The sequence below is a fragment of the Spea bombifrons genome, chromosome 6, assembly GCF_027358695.1.
Source record: "Spea bombifrons isolate aSpeBom1 chromosome 6, aSpeBom1.2.pri, whole genome shotgun sequence".
Taxonomy (NCBI): domain Eukaryota; kingdom Metazoa; phylum Chordata; class Amphibia; order Anura; family Pelobatidae; genus Spea; species Spea bombifrons.
The window spans coordinates 5,159,944-5,183,931 of NC_071092.1; the positions used below are offsets into that span (position 1 = coordinate 5,159,944).

The window sequence follows — 23,988 nt, forward strand, 5'->3', positions numbered from 1 at the left end:
TTTCTCTATACACTGAAATGTAGTTACAATGTTGCGACTGTTCACATTAATGATACATTTTGCCCCAATGTGCTTTAACCCGCTAATAGCTGAGTCTCAGCCGTCCTTGATGGGCAACATTTTCTGCGAGTATCTTGCCTCCTGCGGGAATTCTCCCTTCCAAAAAATGCATTTTTGTTTAAAGACCTCGCAATGCATTGTGAAGGGCCAATCCTGACGAGCTTCTTCTGTGAGGAGGGATGGGGTGGCCCTGTATAATGCATAGGTAATGTTTAAAGTTACCTCGCAAAGGGGTTTATTCACTAAAGAAAGACTCTGCAGGAGTTTGTTATAAGGGGCAGTGGGTTTTTTTCAGCAAGAAGGGCTGAGCTGGCCCCGTATAATGCATAATTTAATGTATTAAGAGGCTTTGAAGAAATCTTACTGATTTACCTATTCATTATACAGGGCCAGCCAAGCTATTCCTGCAGCAGAAACTCACTGGGGGTGGACTTTCAGAACATATACTGTATATTTAGTGAATAAACCCCAATACATCAGTACACTTTACGGCCCAGCTCGGCCCTTGCTGGAGACGTCCACTGGGATCAGACATTTATTTTAATTCAATTCACTTGTGGAATTATTTGAAAATATATATATTTTTTTTTTTGAGAAATAGAGATAGTGGTTTTTTTTTGGGGGGGGGGGCGGTTGGAGCTCCCCGGGCAGATGCCGCAGCACCATGGGAAATGTAGCCGCTGATACGGACTTTTCCCCCCCCCTTTTCTACTGACTTTTTGTTCCAAAGGCAGAGTTAAGCTACTCAGCTGGGATCCCAGATCCTCTTTACACTCTCATTCATACACACACACTACGGCACGACACATTCCTGCACCCAGGGAAACAAGTGCTTTATATAGAGGAGTCTTCACGCCTGGTCGCTTCCCAGCCTACAAAACCTTTGACTTCTACACAAGGGAGAGAATTACATCTTAACAGCAACCCATTCAGCTCCCGAAAAAAGGGATTTAAAGCGCATTTCTCTCCTTTCTCAGGACGTCTTAAAGGAGCCGCTCCGACTTCGCTAAAGAGATTTAGCTACGATTTTGTTTTAAAAATAAATATTTTTACCAAAAACAAACAAACAAAGATTTTGAGCTGTATCTGTAACTCCGGGTGATAATAATTGTGCAGAATAATAAAAAAAGGGGGGTTACGATGAACACCCCCCTTTTTTTTATTATTAACCCCTTAATGACAAAGCCCATACATGTACAGGCTCAAAATGCATTGTTTTCAATGGGTTTAGGGACCGCCTATTGTCCTTAAGGGGTTAAAGGGACTTTTGCTCTGGATTTGTGATTTTTGTGGCACGCTGCTCCTTTAAGGTGGAATCCAGAACGGATCCCGGTCTTTAGCTGGATAACAGATGTTCAAGAAGAAAGCAGAGGCCGCGCAGGTCTCCAGCTTTATTTCTCAGGGGGTCTCTAATAAGACATATTTTTAAAGCTCCTCCGTTTGGGAAGCAGGTGGGAAGCAGATCGTCTTTCACCTGAAAGAAAGAGGAAAAAAAAGTTACAGTTCAGCGTTTTCATCCGAAATCTTTAATATCACATTTGTTCTTCTATTAGCTGTCTGTTGTACTTAGTGAGGGTTATAAATAAGAAACCATTGTAGTTTCTGCTGATTCAATCGTTTCATGGCTTTGGTGATAAAAACACTTTTAATAACTTCTTTGTTTCCCATCATGCACCTGGTCACCTGCTCCATATATATATATCATATATATATATATATATAAACAGCAGTTATAAAGGGGTAAGAACGTAAAATAGGAAAATTGTAACTGGGTTTTTTTTTGTTATTAGTCTTATGCCAAACAGTGACATTTGGGTAAGAATATACATAATAATTATGCTTTATTCATGAAATATGTAGTAGTTGTAATAATAATAATAATAATAATTATAAACACTAATAATAATAATAGTAATAATAATAAATAATTTTTATTAAGAATGGTAATAATAATGTTTTTAGTATTAATAATAATAATAATAATAATAATATAAAACTGTATTTTGTACCATAAAATACGGCTCTCATACTCCCGATCTGCCGCTCCGGTGCTCGCTCGGGTAATGTAGTGTTTAGCCGCCGGCAGCATGCTACATAAGCATAAAAATGTAACACGCTGCCTTTCATATCCAGCCGTCGGCCGCAGTTACATCATTAGGTGTCCTCTGGCCTTAAAGTGCCGGAGCCGCTGATTATGGACCGGATTACATCAATTACCGCCCTACAGAATCTGTAAATATGCGTTGGCTCCATCGTAGCCGAGGATTCGCACCCATCCACCCTCTCTGTATGTTAACGTTACGATATAGTTTTGCTTTCCTCCACTCATCAGACCAGACATACCCAGCCATAGGAATCACTTGCCCCATGTAAATAAACACTTGCCCCAGGATCCTCATTTTCATTCATAAATCTGCTCGCCCCTGGTAACATTGTTACTTTCCACTCATTCGTTTACACAACAAAAGATCTTGTCGAGTATAAAACAAACCAAAAAATGTCATTTTTAATTTTTTTATTGATCTGACCCATTTTCGCATCCTCGCGAGGAGGAATTAGTCGGCTGTTGTGAAGCCGCGAAAGAGTAACGAGAGCGCAGAGCTCTGCCAGAGCCTTTCAAAGAGATCCTGTTCGCCGTGGCTTGGGATCTTATGTTTAAACATCAGACAGTTATTCCCTAACGAGACATCTTTACAAGCCGAGAGACGAGATGCATTTCCATTTCCAAGCTAAAGTGCCTGTAGTCCTAATATTTATGGGAGACTCCGACTCCAGCGAACAACCCGTTTATTTTTATAGAAAAGGTGCCCTCTGCTAGAGATTACCGCAGCAAACCGCATTAGAACCCCGAGCGCGGAACGCCGGTCTAATCCGGATCGCTTCTAAAACCCGGTACGCTCAGGTTACTAAACACGATATCCGACATTCCAGAGACATTAATTATTAACTAGATGTTTAGCGGTAATGTAAGGAAGTTTTTCTTTACTAAGAGGGTGGTAGATAAGTGGAACAGTCTCCCAGCAGAAGTGGTAGAGGGTAATACAGTGAGGGTATTAAACATGCATGGGATAGGCATACGGCTCCTGAATCTAAGACGAGACCAACGACTGATTAAGGTTTGGGTCTTTACAGTAGGAGAAACGGGCGGCTAGACGGGGGCCGAATGGGGCCGATCTGGTGTAAATGCCCCTGTAAAATGGGGCTTCCATGTAACCGGGGCATTGTGCAGCAGCACACTGGCAGGCTTAAACGCCCATGAGGGTGATCTGCCCCCAATTTTTGTAGCTGGGAGATTTCTGCCCCCCTGGACCTGCCGCCGTAAGCCAGGAACCATTCCTGAACGTCACAAGTTGCCCCCGTTTCCGAAAAAATAATGGCAAAACGGGATTGACCTTTTTTCCAGTTTGACGGAAAAATCCTGTCTAGGACCCATGCCGTACTTAAGTGTATGGGACTTTATTCATGGAGTTAATGGGTATCTAAAAAGCGCTGGTATGGCAACCATATAAGCTGGTGTGTTACAGCAGCGGCTTTCTTTCCATGATTTATCTTCCCATAAATACAGCCGGGAAAAAAAAAATCTGAGACTGAATGATGATCAGAAGGCTTTAGAAAAACGGAAAGGAGGGAATGCTGAAGGACGAGCGAGTACGGCCAACGAAACGCGTCAATAGCTGAGAGGGAATAACTGGAAGCGACTTAATCCTGCGGCCGACCGAGGGGCTTTCCTGGCAGTAGCGCAGTTGGCTGCCACGGGCATTAAGGGGTTAATACCGGAGAGGGCTGCTGGGAATACAAGAAGAGCGTTAGGGGGGTCTCTGGAAGAAAAAAAAAATAAAAAAGCAGGAAGTCAGCTGGAATAGAGAGACCCATTTAGTGGGGCTGGAGATGAATAACCCCTTTTATATATATATATGAATCATTAACCCTTCAGTGCCAGGAACACAATCACTATTCTATATACAGCTGATGGAGGTCACCCTACTAAATTTAAATCAAGACTCTCTCGCTCAATACTTATTTTTTTTTTTTAACCATTTGCTTTCAAAGTAAGCCTTTCAGAACCCAAGATATTATCATATTCACTTTAAAAACTGGATTTAATCAAATTAATCTGCAAAGAAAATCTACTGGAACGTTATCTGACTCTAATTCTGTTTGGGATCAAAACTATTTTATAATATAAGCATATGTATAAAATAAATATATACCGGGGCGGAACAATTTAAAGCCTGGATATCACAGGGTTAAATAGTGTAAATTATACATCTGAAAAGCCACCAGCGCTGGGGACTCATTGAGATCCAAATCCCATCACCTTTAGCCGCCTGCTAAAAAAAAAAAACGCTAAAACTCAGTGGGGCGCGTTCTCCCATCACAAAAATCATGAGTCATTTCTAACAAAACAAAAAATGATAGAATAAAAAAACACAATAACTCGGCTTATAAAAGTAATTTTTTCCGTTTCCGCACCCCCTGAGGATGAAGATAATTCCTCTGATACGTTTTCGACAGAATAATCATTTCTCGTTCCACCTTTTCCCATAAATAGGATAATAATGTATTACAAACCATTTACTGAAAGGGAGTCATTTTACCGTATTAACACTTTCTTAACCCCGGGATCATGTAATGTCCTAAAGGGTGAATCAACTAATTCCTTGTAAAAGTAATACCTACTTTAAAAAAAATAAAAAAAAAATATATATATATAAAATAAAAATGAAAAAAAAAATATATATATATATATTTATATATAATATAAAAAATGAATAAATAAAAAAATATATTTATATATAATATAAAAAATGAATAGATAAAAAAAAAATAAAAAGCCCTTACGATCTCTACGACAATTTTAGAAAGAGGAGATTTCTGCAAATAATAGGGAAAAAATTCAATAAAACATATATTTAGGGTGGCCTTTTAAACGGGTGCTTTCATTATGCGTGGAAAGCTATGAGAATAAGTTTGTCCCTCACAGGCGTAACTGGAGACATTATTTTTATTTATTTCCGATTACAGTTTCTGACATAATCTAGCATTTAATATGAGGTTTCTGTAGTTGCTCTTTACTAAAATCTGGATTTATTACCTTTTTTTCCTGTTGCATTTTTTCACAAATGAAAACAGTCTTGAGTCATAACTCGCGGAGTTTAATGAACCTTTCCACCCTTTTGGCTCAAATTCCAGATATTTTGTTTCTATATAATTCTTTTACGTGATCCTTCCATAAATTCCTCTCCACGCCCGTTTAATTCGCATTGTCATTTAAATCTCGTTACGCAACGACCGTAATCCAAACAGGAATGACCCGTAAAGGGAGTCAGAAGACGAGCGCTTGCACATCGTTACCCACAATCCTTTGCAGATGGGGGGGGGGTTACTGCATGTTGGGGTAATACAAAGTGATACTAGTGCAAGGTTTGAAATCTGGTCTTATCGCCGTAGCAACTGATTGACTGTTTCTGCTGATTGGACGATTCTATCAGTTGCTATGGCGATAACTCCACTTTTTCAAACTTTGCAACATAAGTCCCTTTTTATGCATAATATTTTCTCCCTGTGTCTGGAATGCGTTACACGGAAGTGTATTCTATGTATTAAAGGATCTATATGGCATATATTGCATAGAATGATATATCTCGCTCCTCGCACGTTCTTGTCCCCCGTTGCATCGGGAAGGTAATCGAGTATTTTTAGCATGCGCTGCCAGCAGCCTTGGAACGCGGATCTGACCCCTCTCCGTGATTTAATGTCAGCGTCTCATTCATTTTTATCTTTCATGGTCTCTTGGCGTCCCGGCCGATCCCGGCCAATCACTTTCCTCTAAAGAAGTCAAATCTCTTTGATTTAGCGCAGGGGTTCTCAAACTGCGGCCCTCCAGCTGCTGCAGGACTACATCTCCCATAATGCTCCTTCAGCTAAGGGGCTGGCTGAGGAGTATGGGAGATGTAGTCCTGCAGCAGCTGGAGGGCCGCAGTTTGAGAACCCCTGATTTAGCGTCTAAACGAAGCCGGGCGATTACGTTTGGGTTTAGGGATCGCGTCGTTGGTGGTGATTACCTCAGTTTACCGTCGAGCCTTAGTAGTGGGACAGGCCAGGGCAGCAAATCCCACCACGCTCAGGCAGCCGGAGATCAACGGAGCACAAAGGCTTAGACCCTGATGGCTGAAGGGCCGTTAGTTTACCAGGACTCCAGCTGCAGCCGTATTTCTCATTATTGTCTTCATGCGGACGGCTTGCTTGGGATTATGGGAGTTGGCGGAAAGCGAGCCGACGGCTGCCTTTGATCTGGATAACGCTGGACTTTAGGTTTCCCGTCTAGCTGTATCAACGCATCATTTAGATAATAATCCCTCCATTAAAGCCAGACCACGGGCGGCTTCTCGATTCCAGAAAGCCCCAGCGCCGGCTGACCAGATGAGATTTATGATCCTGATCTCAGACGCAATCCCCTAGACTGGCTTCTCTAGGCATTAAAGCTCGCTCCTTCTATATAATGCGCCAAGTTTGGCAGTAAATGGACCAAATCTTCCATTTTCCTCTAAAGTCCTCTTCTTTTATGGTTTCCACTTCAAAGCAAAAAAAATCAAGAAGTTTGAATCCGGTCGAAGTTCCTTCCAGGTGTTTTTTGAAGCGAGGTCTGGATTCAGCTGCCGGTAACATCATAAAAACCAAAGCCGTTCTCCAGATATACGTACTTATTCGAAAATGTACCCCGAGACCCCCCTAGATTTGCAAATTTAGGTATTTCCTGGTATTTGGGATATGGAAAATGTAACCGCGGCTGGAAATGACCCTGTGAGCACGGAGCCAAATCTATAAAACCAAAAATACGGTAAAGTTCTAAATTTGAGTTCTAAGTTCTAAAAGTTGCCTTAAATCTACCTGGATGTAGGGTGACTCGGTACTTTAACCATTCATTAGCCACGTCCGTTGTGTGCATGACAGTCGGGTTATGTTGGCTATAGATATCCCAGAACTTCCCCCCATGTAACCCCCACCCCCCAGCCTTCAGATCTCATAGTGAAGCCGGAGAATTCACAAATTCCATATTTGCAACTATTTCGACTCTGGCTACCTTAATATAGTTTACTTCGGCAGGTATTGGCCATATTGATGAAGCACAGAAAGGATCCGGGCATTTCAATAACTGAGACACACCACCTGCTTCTCTGAGCTATTAGGAATTATATCACTGGCCTACTACAGAAGAAGGATATTCGCCCAAGCAATATATGAAGGGCTAGGTGAGCCAAAGGTTTCAGCCACTTCTAATGCTTTGTGACCCCGAAAACAGTTTGCATTTCACTAAGGGATGGATCATAAAAAGGATCCGAAAGGATGGAAATTCTGTGCTCCCCCAGTGGCCGTAACGGGAACTGCAAGTGAAACATCAGGCGCCTTCCTGCAGAGCACTTTATGTCTTTGTGATAAAACAGAATGCATCATGCGCATTAGTGAAACGTGGCTGCCGGGGAGTAATAAATGGCACGGTTCGCCCGCTGACTGCCATCTGTTTACTTCCATCCTCGGCTCCAGTTTAACGTAAATGGTTATTTTTTTTTTTTGTAACTGCAAACGGGAACTTTAAATTATCCTAGAAAAGGCTTCCTATCGATGCGGTCAACTCCCCCATCACCGGGCTTCAAAGATTCGATTTCTCGTACCGCGGACGTGCGTTTTTATGACTTTACGGCACAACCGATCTGCAAAATCCACCTCGATGAATAATGAAGGAGATGAAGGCAGGAGATTCCCAAAGGGATGAAAACAGGAGATTAGTTACAAGTCAGGGCTGTCTCGACGGAACGTCTTTGGACTGCATCCAGCACTGATAATCGTGATGGCTTCATTAAAGAGCCCGGTTATTGTCTATATCCGCTCTCCCCGCGCTCCTCTCATGCATATGATATGCACGGTGCTGTACAGCTCGCTTCCACTAATCTCCATGAATGCCTTATTAACAGGGCTTTGCCGGAGGCCGTGTATATTCTAATCATCAACTGAACGCAGAACTCTGCAGATAACCCCTAACTTTCAGGGTCTGATCTCGGCAGCACCCTCAGGATTTCTCTATCACACCTCTAAATGGAGGCATTGCTAGTAGAAGTAGTCTAATATAATGAAGGAGTTAATATCTGACGCAGGGGGGGGTAATCCTAAATTTGGTCATTTTAGGGGGTCAACATTGTGTTTTTTCCACATTTGAAAGAAACTTTCTTACATTGTATAAAAGTTTGATCAATTTCCAATAAACCAGATTACAAGAATCTGCTAAAAAAAAAAATCAGAATATGGCCCTTTCTGCAAGTTCAATTATTCACCCCAAACAAAAGGTTTTTGAAACAAAGGCGATTTTATTTTGTTTCATTTTTTTTAATTACAATGTAGCAAAAATGAGATATCTTTTTCTGCCAGATAAATATTTCAGTTGCTACATTTTAAAAGAATTTTTTTTTATTAGTGCTAAATAGACGTCATAAATTAAGTAATATCTCATGCCCGGGAAGGGTTAGGAACCAAGTCAGCGTCGGCCAAGAGCTCTCTTAACCCCTTAAAGGACAACGAGTTGTCCTTAAACCCATTAATGACATGTACGGGCCTTGTCGTGAAGGGGTTAAATCGTCACCTCTTCCCATTGACTCCCAGGGCATGTAGAGAAGGGATGATTGATTTAAATGCCCAGTTCCCTTTAAAGCGCCAGCTGTCTGTTTAACATACCCCTGCAATTAGTGCGTCTCCGTCCTAGGGGCATTTCCACCTTGCAGGCGTCTGGGGACGGAGAAAGATGCCGGGGGGGGGGGCTGTCCTGTTAATGAGCCCGGTGCCTGCCCCCCCCAGTATGGAACCAATGGATCCAGTCTGTTCCCAAGATAAATAACTTTCCTTCAGCCAAAATGACTCCGCAGGAGAAAAAATTGGCAGCTTTCTGCATAAATTAACCCCAGGGGACGGAGGAGAGGCACGAGCCTGAAAGGAGAATGGAAATCGGGCGTTCTTTTTTTTCAGAGACTTTAAAAGTCAGGCATTTTGCTTTTCCTACCTGTTTTTAACCCTTCTATATAGGACTGGAGGGTGGCAAATAGTAATGTGCCCAGGGTGACCATATAATCATTTTCAATGAGCTCAATCAAAGCGCGTTTCTTCTATGCAGATTCCATGGCTGCAGAAACACAATGTCCATGGATTACATGTAGCTCAATGAGACACAAAGTTATGGCGCTGCAGCTTCCTTCCCCCTTAGTGATCCAGCGATTCTCATCTTCTATTGGCTGCTTGAAGCCAATCAGTGCCAGGAAAATGCTCAATGTAAGCGTATCATGTGCATGGGATTCTGCAGATGCATTTTATTTATAAGGGGGTCATCACGGAAATGTAGAGGGACCCCACATGCGTTAAAGTGCAGGCGATGGCTGTAGGGATTCTCGAGCTCTGACCCTGAGCAGACTCCGGCTTCCATTACCTTCACGCCGATGGATTTGCAGTTGAACCTCTTTATGCTTTTGGTACAAGAAGGGACCTGCATGGCAGCAGCAGATAATGATAATAATTTCTTCCTCTGATGACATCATTTTTATTCTATGCAAAGATTCTTTATTTAGGACAAAGAATGCTTCGCTTCCTCATAGCCTCAGGGACCGTAAAGAACCCAAACGTCTCCTTCCTTGCATTTTCTCCCCACCCTCAGATTATTTCTAGATTAATGCCATAGAAATGGAGACGAGTCCATTGATCCTAATTCAGCATCGCTGCCTGTCCTGGGTATACGGACAACAAAGACCTAAAACGACTTGCAAAGATACTGAGAATGGTTTGGAAGAAAAAGTTTTATTTTTCAGCCCGATTGGGATAAACATAAAAAAAAAAAATTTTTTGGGGGGGGGGGGAATCAGTGCTAGTGCTAATTTACAAAGTATGAGGTTATAGAGTATTTTACCAATATACACGTTTGGGTTTATTGAGCTGATTTCATGGAAAACAAAGACAATTTCTGTCTGTAACATAATTACAAAAGGGTTTTCTAACATTTAATTAGCCTTTTAAACTTAAACTTGGATCAGTGAACACAACGTGACATTAACACAGGAGTGATGGGAGTGATGAAGGGGCATTGGAACACAGGAGTGATGGGAGTGATAAAGGGCCATCGGAACACAGGAGTGATGGGAGTGATAAAGGGCCATTGGAACACAGGAGTGATGGGAGTGATAAAAGGCCATTGGAACACAGGAGTGATGGGAGTGATAAAGGGCCATTGGAACCCAGGAGTGATGGGAGTGATAAAGGGCCATTGGAACACAGGAGTGATGGGAGTGATAAAGGGCCATCGGAACACAGGAGTGATGGGAGTGATAAAGGGCCATTGGAACACGGGAGTGATGGGAGTGATAAAGGGCCATTGGAACACGGGAGTGATGGGAGTGATAAAGAGCCATTGGAACACGGGAGTGATGGGAGTGATAAAGGGCCTCTGTACACCTATGAAGAGATTCCATAAAGAAATCAGCCGTTTCCAGCTACAATAATCATTTACAACATTAACCCCGTCTGCGCTGGATTTCTGAACCATTTCATGTTGTTTTAATGGACAAAGTTTGATTTTCTTTCAAAAACAAGGAAATTACTAAGTAACCCCAAAAAGGGGGAATTAGTGATTCTTTGTTTGCAGATGTTATTTTCCACCACTCCGTCTAAAACATGAACTCAACAACCTTCGCACTTTTTTTTTAAATCAAGGGCAAGTTCCAGCGTCTCGCTAAAGTAAGCCCGGGGTTACAGGCAGGCATCGCAATTAAGAGAAGCAATGATTAGATCACACACAGTAGGACTAATTATCAGCTTGCAGACAAGTTGTAGCAGCGAGAGGAACCGGGAGTTTAAGATCTCTCGCTTTTCTGTTCCTGTTTACGGCGGGGTATTAACAGCCGCACGTACTAACTTGAGATCATGGAATGTTCAAAGATCACGCGGCGTCTTCGGAATTCTAGTGCGGATTTCGTTCCATTTTTATTTAGTCCCCGGCAAGTAAGCAAAATTGCGTTTCTCTCCAGTTTAAGACCGGGAGGAACCGTTGCCGCTCAGCGAGGCTTCCTAATGGTTCGGAAATGGGAAGTTTGACCTATGTCGTAATGCACGTCGGGATGAAGAACGCCGATGGTGGTTCAATATTGTTTTGACTGCAGATGCCGTCACCACCACCACTCCCAGCGCTAATGTCTAATAACCATCACGAAACATACAATGAATCAAATTCTTGAGTAGGGCGAGACAACTAAGCCATTTAGCCTACAGACGCTAGAGAATTTTAATGACCTTCCAGCTGCTGGAGTGTAATTGACCAGGAGGTGGCCACCACACCACCATCTATGACCTTGACCATCCAGATCCTCTCACCGTCTCCAGCAAGGCACGGCTTCCATATCTGAATCTCGTTAAAAGGGTTTTTATTGTCCACCCAGAACTTCAAGACATCAATAATTTTACTACCTGTGGACGTTCGGTGACAATAACCTTGTTCTACGCGTCAATAATACATTGTTCTGAGCGGCAGCTTTATTAATTTACCTTGTGATCCATAGTGCTGTGACAGCAGAATACACCGCTGGCCGATAAATCATAATAACGGCATCTGTGCTTTGAAGTTGTGCGAGACGAATGATCAGAAGTGAACATCTCGGGGAATTCGATGCGATATTTCAGCCGCCAAAACCGGCTTTGGTTTTTTTTTCCTTGGTTCGGTCGCGGTTTGGAAGAGCGGCTGTAGAGGAACAACAGAGCGAAGATGGGGAGAAGATCCATTTCTGGTGGACACTGGAGGTCCGCACTGCCCTCCGACTTGTTGGTGTGACTTTTTCACAACTAAGTCTTAAAAGCAGAAGGAAACAAAAAAGAATTCCCGTAAGGCCGGGGTAGACACTGACCTGCAGGGGCACCATTGTAGTTACGTTATCTCTACCGTCGCACTTTTCTACCATTATCAGCCATATTTAAACTATTTCTCAACTGGCCGCTCCCTGTCTCTGCATATAACCCGCTAGCTATATGAACCAGGGGGCTTTTATTAGCCTTTATCATGATCGAGACACTTATTTAAATTTTAGAAATTGGAACTCAATGGAATTAACCCCCCCCTCCCCCAAACCATACAATGTAACTTTATTGGAAATTATTATTATAATATTTATTATTATATATAATTTTTATTATATATATATATATATATATATTATTATATTATTATATATATATATTATTATTATTATATTATTATATATATTTTTTTATTAGTATATTAATATATATATTTTTATTATTATATTTATTATATATATTATTTTTATTAGTATATTTATTATTATATATATTTTTTATTATTATTATATTTATTATATATATATATATATATATATATTATTTTTATTAGTATATTTATTATTTTATAGTTATATTTGATTCTACCTGCATGTTATGTTCTCCTTCGTTTAAAATTTCCTTACTGTTATATTTTTATTATATTTATTTTACGATATAAAGTAGATGAGGTAGAGGTGCTTCAGATTTAACCCTACGAATCACACAGGCATGTAATTAGGTTTCAGCGTCCTTTATTGAGTATTTGCCGGAAAGGACACAGAATATCGTGCTATGAGTGGGTCATGGTAACCAGAAGCGTTCTCCCATAACGCATTGTGGGGTCACAGCTGGTTAATTGCGGACATACATGCAGCGGGTTAATGACCAAGGCTGGTTTGCGCAGCACAGTGTATAGATCAAATTTTTTTATATATTTTTACATTATTTTTGCTTGACAGGTGCATTGTGAGCGAATAATCTCTACGCTGAAAGCAATTCATTGTTCTTTAATGAGCCTCTGGCTTGTCCGGCAGCGGAGAGCGTTAAGCCGTAGGCTGCACGGCATTCTGGGTAATCTGCTTGCAGAGATTGCCATAAAGATAGGAAGCTGTTTGGTACCAGAAGGTGCCTGCTAAGTGCGGCTGTAATCACTCGCGCCATTAACGTTACAGGAATATATTCCGCTCTGGACGGTGCTAATTTACACCTTCATGCAACCCCCCCCCCCAACAAATTATTGGTTTCAGAGCATTTTGGAGCTCGGTCAAAAAAATCAGGTCTCGAAAACCAATCAATTCACTGCAATTACCTGTCCAGGGCAAGAAGGGGCACTTCAACTCCTATCAGGCCCATGAAACGGGTAACATTATTACTGGAGTAGATTTCTCTGGTGTTAAAATAAAAATGCGGCAAAAACCTGGTTTTATCTCATTTTATTCCAATAAACTTCCTTTATCTGCAGAGCTGGAGCCGCCGTCGCTGTCAGTCATGTGATATTTTGGGTGACTTTCTGTGCTCAAACACCACACTAAGCTGATGCTTTATGGCAATGCTAATGAAGTCCCTTCCTCCATAGACTTTCATTAGTCAGAGTGTCCAACTGGGTCATTATGACCGAGGCATTCTATTGTTTCCCACAGGCAGTATGATAAGGAGTCGGTGGGTTTGTCTAGTAGATTGGGGTCAGATAACTGGATTATGGATCTCACCCCCTTAGTTTTTGCAGGCTGCGTTCCCCGTTTGGAGTATTTGAAGTGCGCCGGTTCCATGAGGGCTGGTGTTACATGCGGTTACCATAAGTGGTGGATCAGTGCATAGAATCTTCATGAAAGGGTTGTAAATGGTTAATACACGACTTTCTCTTAGGGCAGCGTATTTATAACGACAGCAGCTGTGTTTATTCCCAGTAACCCAAAGCGCCATCTTTTTGGCCCCACCAAACTCAGCAACTTCTTCTTTTTGGTGACTGGTTACTGGCAGCGCTACACAGAGGCACCGGCGGTGTCCCGACACCCAACTTCTGACGCTCTTTGAAGTCTCTGGCACGGTTCCACGTGACCTTGTCTCCAGTCTCATTTTATTAGTCTTTTTGCTACAAACCGAAAATAATGTGTTACAGCAAAGAGTGCCAAAAATCTAATTAAACTAATATAAAAAAAGAACAGAAGAGTAACCCCTTCCATACCAGAAAGGGCAAAAGAACACCGAAGAAAAAAACCCTAAACGTTGGGTCTTAAGAAACTTGTCTTATTATTATTATTATTTATTGTTTAATATAGCGCCATCAAATTCCATAGCGCTGTACAATGTCTTATAATCGAACAAATACGCTATTAACCTATGCAAAATGTGGGCGGGGCTTAAAGAGCAGGTATATATAGAGTACATGTCCAATAATGTTGGAGTTTGATAAACAAATGGGTGTGGTTTGGATCTGAGTGGGCGTGGCTGTCATTAGCCCCACCCCTGTTTCTGTTTTATGTCACTTTACATTTGTCAGGTTAGTTAATAAAGTGACTTAAAACCAGTTTGCGCTATTGAGTTTATTTTTTTATTGTTTTATTGACACGATCCCTGCGATAAAACATTTTATTTTTTTGTTTTTGTTTTTTTTACGGTTGCTACTTTTGTAACAAGCAGTCGTTTACGCATCGTCATCGCGAAATTACAAAAGGAATAATCGCCGAGAAGCGATCCGAACGATCCGGCAAACGCTGTAGCGATTCCTTGATAAGCCCATTAAGAAAATGTAAGCGCGCCGCCCGTGCTCTCCGTCTGCGCTGCGCGGCAAATGGCTGAACGATGAGACCTGTTCAGCATCACAAATAAGCAAATAATTGCCGGGCTAATGGGCCGTGGTTCGCAGGAGCTTCTGCCTAAAAGAAGCCTCGCTGGGTTTTTTTCCGTCGTTATGAACGCGGCTGAATTGGAAGATTTCCCAGGAGCGCAGGCCGCACATTCCGCAGGAAGCGCTAGCAGATGGGCGAGGGGTCATTAGGCGGGCTGGAGACCAGTGGTGAGATCCAGAAATGAGAGGACTGCCGAGGTTCTAGAAGCAGGTGCTTAGATTGGAGCGCTCCACGTGTTATGGCTGCTACTGCTAACCTGCCGCATACGGCATCGTATGTTACATGTGTTACACGCATGTCCTGCCCGGCTGGCTAAACTTTTATTGGTAGGAGTTAAACATGGAACCGTCACTGTAGCAGCTTTTAGGAAAACAACATTGAAGATTAAAGTTACCCGTACGCTGTGTGTTCTTTAAGGGTTATTGTTTTGAGGCGAAGTGGTTACAAAGTCATTTATAGAAGCCAGGAATTCCTCCAACCCTTACAAAGGCTGTCTGAGCCAATCAAAAGCAATCAGCAACTTACTGGAGACCAATAATCATGCAGATCCCGAGAACAGGAAGTGAAGCCGACTGCTCCTGGTAGAGGAGCAGTCGGCGATAGTCTATAGCCTCACCGTGACGCGGCGTGATGTCACGGAGCAAACTCGAGGGTGAGCAAATACTCCCCTGGGATATTCAGTTCCCAAAACATCAATATTTTTATCGGTCTTTAGTGGAGCTTCATTTTCCAAACGCTGCCTCCGACGGACAAAGAGCTTCGGGCAAAATCTTGTTTACTAAAACGCGAGAAGATAATTCCTTATTAGTTTGATTTGCCTCAGATAACCAAACAGCAGTCAAAAAAACACCACTTACAAAAAACATAACTCTCAGAATATCAGAAGAAAAAAAGGCTTCCCCTTCCCTTTGATTTTGATTTTTTTTTTTTTTTGGTGAACGTGCTTTTCCGTTATGGTGAAAAGCTGAGCTGTTTCCAGGCAAATTAAACCCAAATTCGGGAAAATTGACTTCTAAGGGCCAGTGTTTAATGCGTTTTTTTTCCTTTGAAAGCCCATAAAGGCACCGCGGAACAGACAGCGCGTTCAATTAAGTCTATTTCTGGACAGCTCTGCTAAATGGGACATTAGTCTGCTAGAAACTGTAGAATAGTCTGTGCCGTGCATTGGGGGGGGGGGCAGACCTTATCTTCTGCTGTCAGAGGTAATTCAACCAATAGCATCACTAAGTAACTCCTATCCCTTCTTTGTGACAACAGATACCTTAATTGTTGTATAGAATGGTAGATAAGTGGAACAGCCTTCCAGCAGACGTGGTAGAGGGTAATACAGTGAGGGGTATTAAACATGCATGGGATAGACATACGGCTCCTGAATCCAAGACGAGACCAACGACTGATTAAGGTTTGAGTCTTTACAGCAGGAGAAACGGGCGACTAGACGGGGGCCGAATGGGGCCGACCTGCCGGCAGCTTCTATGTTTCTATGTTTTTTCCTTATTTTTTTATGTCTTTCTTGCAGAATGATCATCATGCCACCAGGAACTTTACTTCTCGCTGCCTTCTGCCTCCTGGGGACATCAGTCTCTGGAACGCGTCCTTATGTTGTGTTTTCTCAGAACAACACGGTATTCAATCACCTCACACTGGACGCCAACACAGGGACCCTGTATCTCGGGGCCACGAACTACCTTTACCAACTCAACGAGGAATTGGAGGTTGAAAGTGTCGTAAAGACGGGACCTGTGTGGGATAGCAAGGAATGCTTACCCCCCGTGTCCACAGACTGCCCCCAAGCTCAAAATACAAATAACCATAACAAGCTGCTGCTGGTGGTGCCAAGTCAAGAGGAGGTCATCGTGTGTGGGAGCGTTTACCAAGGGATTTGCGAGAAAAGACGCCTGGGGTCTCTTAATACCGTCCTATTCCGGCCAGAGAGGCCCGTGGACACGCAGTATGTAGCCGCTAACGACCCTAATGTTACCACAGTTGGCTTGGTTGGACTCGCTAAAGATGGGTCACCTCTTTTGTTTGTGGGACGAGGCTATACCAGCAAAGGAGCAGGCGGCATTCCACCAATCACCACTCGGAACCTGGAAGTTGGGGACACCGGTGAAATGGAATCCCACTCTGTCTTCTCCTACGAAGACACGGCCAAGTTAGCGGTGGTTGGACGGCTTTCCGAGTACAACCACCATTTCGTCAAAGTCTTCAACCACCAGTCTAGCGTTTACTTCCTATTTTATCGCCGAGACCTCAAATCACATTCCAGGGAGTACAAAACCTACATTTCCCGCATCTGTCCAGACGATTCGCACTACTATTCCTACGTGGAACTGCCTCTGAGCTGCGGTAGCAACAACAAAAACTACAACCTTCTTCAGGCTGCTTATGTCACCCAACCTGGAGAGATTTTGGCAAAAGGAGCCATAAATACTAGCGGGGACGTCCTGTTCGCGACGTTCTCCCAGTGGCAGGCGGCTTCTGGGAAGGTTAGCGAGGAGTCGGCTCTGTGTTTGTATTCTCTGGAGCTTATCGATCGCTTAATCAACCAGACAAGAGACATCTGCTACACCAAGGACGGCAAAGCAGAAGATGGGAGAGAGGTAGCTTACATTGAATATGACGTCAAGTCAAATTGCGTCCAACTGCCATCGGTAAGTACGGTCACGCCTCGATCCATGTCTACATTCTGATTTATTCTTTGGATAACCATGTAGCTTTTCCATTCATTTCCATTTCAGGATACCCTTGACGCGTACCCATGTGGCTCCGATCATACCCCGAGCCCCATGGCGAGTCGGGACTCCTTGGTTGCTGCGCCCGTGTTTGAGAGTACGAGCGCTCGCCTCACCGCCATTGCCGTGAATGTGGAAGATGATCACACCATCGCCTTCATTGGGGACAGCAAAGGACAACTTAGCAAAGTAGGTGTCCTAGGGACGAAAACTTAACCTAGATATGGCTACCTCTAGAACATAAATCACCGTCTCTGTAATTTAACCTGCTTTACTCCTGCTTTTTTTAATCTAACCAATGGAATGAATGATAGGGACGATCCAACCCATAGAGGAGACCCTCTTTTGTTGTCCATGAAGCCCTGGTTTTATCTTCTGTGAAACAAGGCTTGAGGGTCTCTGTTTATTTCAGGCTTGGACGGCGAATTTTTGGATGACCCAGCGCTCCGTAGGTTTCCTCTTACTTCCTCGGCCACTTTCTTCTCACTATCTAGGGGAAGACATAATAGGTGGAAGACCAAGAGTCCTGAATTCTTCTTGTTGACCTTCTGCCACCGATTAGTCTCTCCCACCCCCGTCTAAGAATGCTGGAAGCCGTAATCGGACATTTGGCAAAAAGTCTGCCGTTTTCAGCCGTGTAACTGGCTAATTTGCATCGAATCAAATTCCTGGTGCTCATCCACCTGGACCAAACGGCTTTATTATCATAAAAAGTAGCCGTCCAAATTAACCATTAACGTTTTCATCAGTGCTTTAAATACGATAGCCGAGTGAGAGACATTTCAAACCTCGATATATACAATAAGCCCACTAACCTGAATAAAAGCATGATATATACAGTATATATATCTCCTATATACACGTCACCTAAAAAGTCTCCGTAAAGCACCGCCACCCAGCGTCACCTCTAACCACACCCCCTAAAACAAAATTGCCCCTCTTTGGCCAATCGAAGTGTTGGGATTTTTGTTATGGGCTTGTCAGGGAAAGGCAGAAGCCGCCATGGCTGCTGCGGTGGCAGAGAAGCCGGTTCTGTTCCCTCTTACAGATTCAGGTCAGTTTATCTCCTATTAAAATTGCAAACGTCGTTCTGGCTCCGCACCGGGACGCCTTCTACCGGCTCGTGTCTGCTGCTGTTAGCTTCAAGTATCTTTCCCCCTCGAGGGCCGACAGCGGACGAGGCGGTGTAGCTTTAGGTGCCATATACTTAATGTGGCTGTCGCAGCAAAAAATGTTACATTTTAAACATATTCACAGTAAATTGTATCCGTTCTGGGGATTTGCATGAACTGCGCTTCTGGATTCCAGAGATTTACATTTAAGAAAATAAATGACAAAAAATATAAACTCAGAGACGTTACTTTTGGTACCCAAACCCTCGGTTACTAAACTATAGGCTGGATCCAAAGCAAGTGGTGTATTGGGGGCAACACAATTACAAAGGTGCCACTGCCCCCCCCTTCAGGGTAAATGGGCTGATTCTCAGGGTCACCTCCTTTATATTCTATGCTGACTTAATGATCCCAACTGGTGCTTTTCTCCCTGTTATATCACAGCTGGAATCCCTGCTTGAATACAGGTGACTTCATTCACAATATCTTTACCTCCTTACAAGTCATGGTTTCCAGAAGAACCATTATTAGAGCCAGTTGGCTGCCGCCAAAAGTGAAAACGGCCAGCGGCCCTCTAAGAGATATCGGCCGTGCCCTCTTTGGGTCATTTATGCCAAATACCCACTTATTTCGGAATGTTTAGACCCGATAGATATGAATGTGAAACCCGCTGCTGGTGTCGGTAAGGTGTCTAGGACGGCAGTCATCTCTTTGTAATGCTCGGCACGGCGGCGTTACGTGCAGTAAATTGATGAGGTTTTTCCCCGGCGGTTATGGCTTCCCAAAATCTAAACTTCATCCCCACCTGCTGGCCGGACTCACAAGTGAAGGTCAAGCTCAAGGTCAAGTGAAAACTCCATTAAAAAGCCTCGGACGGCTTTTATCCTTCAGCACCTTATTGCCCATCAAAGAGATGGATCGCTCATTACTTGGGAGAAGGTCAATAGAAGGTCGAGAACTTGAAAATACTTAAGAGCAGATCGTCAAACATTCTTTTTTTTTTTAAAGACGCAGCATGTTGGGTTCCACCAAAAATAATCACACGGACGCTAGCGATGTAATTACGGAGAGAAGGTTCTCGGGGACAAAAAATATCTGATTATCCATAAACCTCCATAAAAAAACTGATTCCATTCAATGCTCAAAACTGGCACTTGGATAAATTGTGAATTCTAAAATTCCGGGCACTTTCTGGATGATTTTTTATGACTTTTCTTAGCACTGGGGGTTATTAGCGTGTTGTCTGTAATGTGGCGCAGACGGATGGTCCCAATCTAACCCAATCCGACCTCTTTGAAGTGACTCCTCGTTACAGAGCGCAGAACACCTCTCGGGTTCCACCAGGAGCTGGATAATCCAACCCAAGATCTCTTCATTGTTCTTTACTCGACTCCTCCACCCTACCCCCGGCACCTTAATCCAAATTATTCTGCCGCAATCATTCTAAATGCTTGAAACCTTACCCAGGGTATTGTTAAAAGACGAGGTGTCTATTTTATTTGTATCTCCGGGTCTTTTTTTGTGTGTGAATAGGATTAAAATACCTTTTCTATTCTTCCCCACCCAAAAAGGAGATCTTGGAGTATTTTTATTTAAGACAGAAAAAAATCAATTTTTATTTTATTTATTTTTAACCAGAGGCAAATGAAATATGTATGTATATATATATATATATATTTATATGTATGTGTGTGTATATATATATATATATATATATATATATATATAAAAAATATATAAAAATATATATATAAAAAATGACAATATACAAAACTGACAATAACATTAACACACGCTAGGACAAAGTGGTATAAAAGAAGAAGAGGGCTCTGTCCTTGTGAGCTTACATTCTAGGTGCATTAAAATGACTGCTGACGTATATATTTAATGTAAACATTAAAAAAAAAATCATGATCCCAGAACGTAGTGACGCATTGAGCTCGGATCAGTCTTAGGAGTCATTTCGGTGATTCATTTGTTTCGGCCCAGATGTAAAGGGGTTAAAAAGGGTGCAAATGACTTTAAGTGGTAAATGTAGCGCTGGTTACTTTAATGGAATTTTTCTGGTGATTTTTAGGTTTACCTGGGCGGAAACGGAGACTCCAACCTGTATTCGGTTTTACCCAACCAGTCAAACACAGCTGTGTCGGCCGACCTCCTGTTTGATCAGCAAGAGAAGCATTTATATATCATGACCCAGTCCATGGTAAGCGGCCCGATCGGGCCAAGTGCCAAGTGCCGTCAGGGGCATGGCGGCTGATCCCGAAAACCCACGATTACATTCTACATTCCGTATCCATTGCAGGTGACCAAGGTTCCGCTCTCTGAATGCTCTCAGCACGCCGGCTGTGAGTCCTGCCTCTCCGCCGGGGATCCTTATTGCGGTTGGTGCGTTCTTGATGGCAAGTAAGTAACGGATTCCCACCCTCCAGCGACGTAACATGACCGTTCTTGTAACCTTAAAACTTTTGTGTTTAAAAACAAATATCGCTTCCTTCTTAAAATGACATTTTGTTAGCATTTCTTCAGTTCTTTTCTTCTCTTTGAAGCTGCATAATGAGCCTGTAGTGTAAGACCGTACAGCGTGACCCAACACGCAGCTCAACAGATTTATTGTTGGACGCGCGCCAAGAAAGAGTTTACCAAAATACTACATTCAGCGGTATAAATAACCAGCGTGCCGTACGGCTTGGAATCGGATACTCTGTTTACTCCCTAATGACTTGCGGCGTCTGATGTATGGGACGATCCGCCAGAGCACCACGAGGGTTAATATATACATCCATACATTAGAGAGACACGCTGGGACTTAGTTAGAAAGTCCTAAGAAAGTGGTCGGTCCGTATCAATTGTTTTATCTTCAGACAGCAAAATTATCTCTAAAACATTAACGATGATCGATTTACATTCACTGAACAAGATGCCAACGCATTTCGCTGGTCCCCTGCGTCTCTCCGTTTTCTACTCATCTATTGATGTCTTTTTTTAACGTAAATGTTCCAATGACCATCCCGGCCCACTAATGCCTCTTTCACCCCCAGATGTAGCAGGCGCCACGAGTGCTTGCGGTCGGGAAAGAAGAACCAATGGCTTTGGGCTCATGACCCAAACCAGCAGTGCCTAACCGTGCAGTCTCTGAGCCCAGCCAACATCAGCAAAGAAGAAAAGAGAAACGTGAGTTGATGTAGATGGGAAACCTGCGGGCTTCGTTATCTCCCCGACTTCCAAGCGTCTGCTGGAAATTCCACGCAATGGAAACATCTAGCGGGTCCTCTGATGGAGCTCAGGAGATGCGGGCAGCCAGTTAGCACGCAAGCCAGAACCTGATACAGATCTTTAGAACATGTAGTTACAGGGCCAGAAATGTAGGGTCAATGGCTTTTTAACTCTTTTTCCCACCGTCGCGTTTATTGGTTTCATCATTAAGCTCTCATTATGAGTGTAATGATTTTTTTGTAGCGTTTTCTTAGGGCTACGATGAATGTGTAACAGCGGGACATTTGGGAAGAGAAGAGGGGCGTTGGGGCATTATGGCTTTATGGACAGGAATAATAGAATCTGGGGTTAATGGTGAAGTAGGGACAGAATGTTGAGGAGTAGCTTGCGTTCTATGCCCCGAATGTGGACCTTCGTTCAGTACACGTGCAGGGCATGGGAAATAAATTTGTTTGATACGGGGAAAAACAGCAAACTTTAGTGAACTGAGTGTCGTTTTGATAAATTCTTATTGTTATAAATGTGTTTTTGGTGTATAATGTAAATGAGTGTTCTGGCGCCATCTAGTGTTAGGTTATTATTACTGCCCAACTTGTAGTGGAAGCTTTCATACTTTCAATTCAAGAATTATTTGTAGTTTGAACAAATAAACCAATTTTGGCTTCAGTATAATTTACAGCCATTTAATCTGTTTATATTGTAAAATATGATTTTGGCTTAAAAGGATACCCTATACCCTAATATACCCCCAGCGCTGTATACAGTAATAACCCCCAGCGCTTTATAAAGTAATATAACCCCCAGCGCTGTATATAGTAATAAACCCCCTGCGCTGTATACAGTAATATAACCCCCCAGCACTGTATACAGTAATATAACCCCCCAGCGCTGTATACAGTAATATAACCCCCCAATGCTGTATACAGTAATATAACCCCCCAGCGCTGTATACAGTAATATAACCCCCAATGCTGTATACAGTAATATAACCCCCAGCACTGTATACAGTAATATAACCCCCAGCACTGTATACAGTAATATAACCCCCAATGCTGTATACAGTAATATAACCCCCAGCACTGTATACAGTAATATAACCCCAGCACTGTATACAGTAATATAACCCCCAATGCTGTATACAGTAATATAACCCCCAGCACTGTATACAGTAATATAACCCCCAGCACTGTATACAGTAATATAACCCCCAGCACTGTATACAGTTATATAACCCCCAATGCTGTATACAATAATGTAGGTCGGTCACAAAATCCTGGATTTATCTAATTTTGTCCCAATAAACTCCCTTTATCTGCAGATCTGGAGGCGGCCATTGTTGTCAGTCGTGATATTTTGTATGACTTTCCCGAATCAGTCACCACACTGATCTGATACTTTTATGGTAATGCTAATGAAGTCCGTTCCTCCATAGACGTCATTAGTCAGAGTGTCCGGCTGGGTGATTAAGACTGAGCCACTCTATTGTTTCCCACAGGCATTATGATAATGAGTGTTTGTCTAGTAGATCAGAAAACATTATGTTATGGGGCAAAAATACGACTGTTTTTAAAAACGTGTTCCGTATAACCGTACAATAGGAAAGGCTTTGCTTTCTCAGTGTCCGCTCCTGCGTTTGGTTCACAGATCTTCCTGGCTATTCCCGACCTGCCTTCTCTGGAACCCGACGAGTCGTACTCCTGTTTCTTTGAGGATTTCGAAAGCCGTGCTGTGAGGACAGAAGCTGGAGTCGTTTGTCCTTCTCCGGATCCAAGCAAAGCTCCCGCCATCAGACCGGGAATAGGTTAGAGCGGCATGAACACTTTGTACCGAGCTGTGAACGCGCTCAGTGCTGCCAGACACAAGAAATCAATTTCAGGCTGATCTGAAAAAAAAAGTCAATGCTGGAACATAAAGGGCACGACGGATAAGAGGAATGACCTACATTACTTAATATTGACCAGAAAAGGGGGCCGCGGGGGGCGCGGAAATAAAATGTAACGCAAAACAATCTATACGAATATAAAAAAGGGCACATTAACTCGTTTACTAGAATTTGAATGCCTTCCATTATCTGTTACTCTTAACCATTTCAGCGAAGGTTAGACGGTCAACACAATGCTAGTCAATGCATTATACTGATTCCCGATGTTGGCAGTG

At 42.8% G+C, this 23,988-nt stretch overlaps 1 protein-coding gene across 1 annotated transcript in view; it reads left to right on the top strand.

Annotated features, from left to right (window-relative positions):
* PLXNB1 (plexin B1) overlaps window positions 1–23,988 on the top strand; it is a 59,266-nt gene that overhangs the window by 20,338 nt on the left and 14,940 nt on the right. The window contains exons 3-8 of the mRNA XM_053468918.1: window positions 16,288–17,422; window positions 17,510–17,692; window positions 20,693–20,821; window positions 20,921–21,021; window positions 21,657–21,789; window positions 23,476–23,632. Coding sequence (XP_053324893.1) covers window positions 16,289–17,422; window positions 17,510–17,692; window positions 20,693–20,821; window positions 20,921–21,021; window positions 21,657–21,789; window positions 23,476–23,632 — 1,837 coding nt within the window. The 5' untranslated portion in view covers window position 16,288. The remainder of the gene's footprint in view (window positions 1–16,287; window positions 17,423–17,509; window positions 17,693–20,692; window positions 20,822–20,920; window positions 21,022–21,656; window positions 21,790–23,475; window positions 23,633–23,988) is intronic.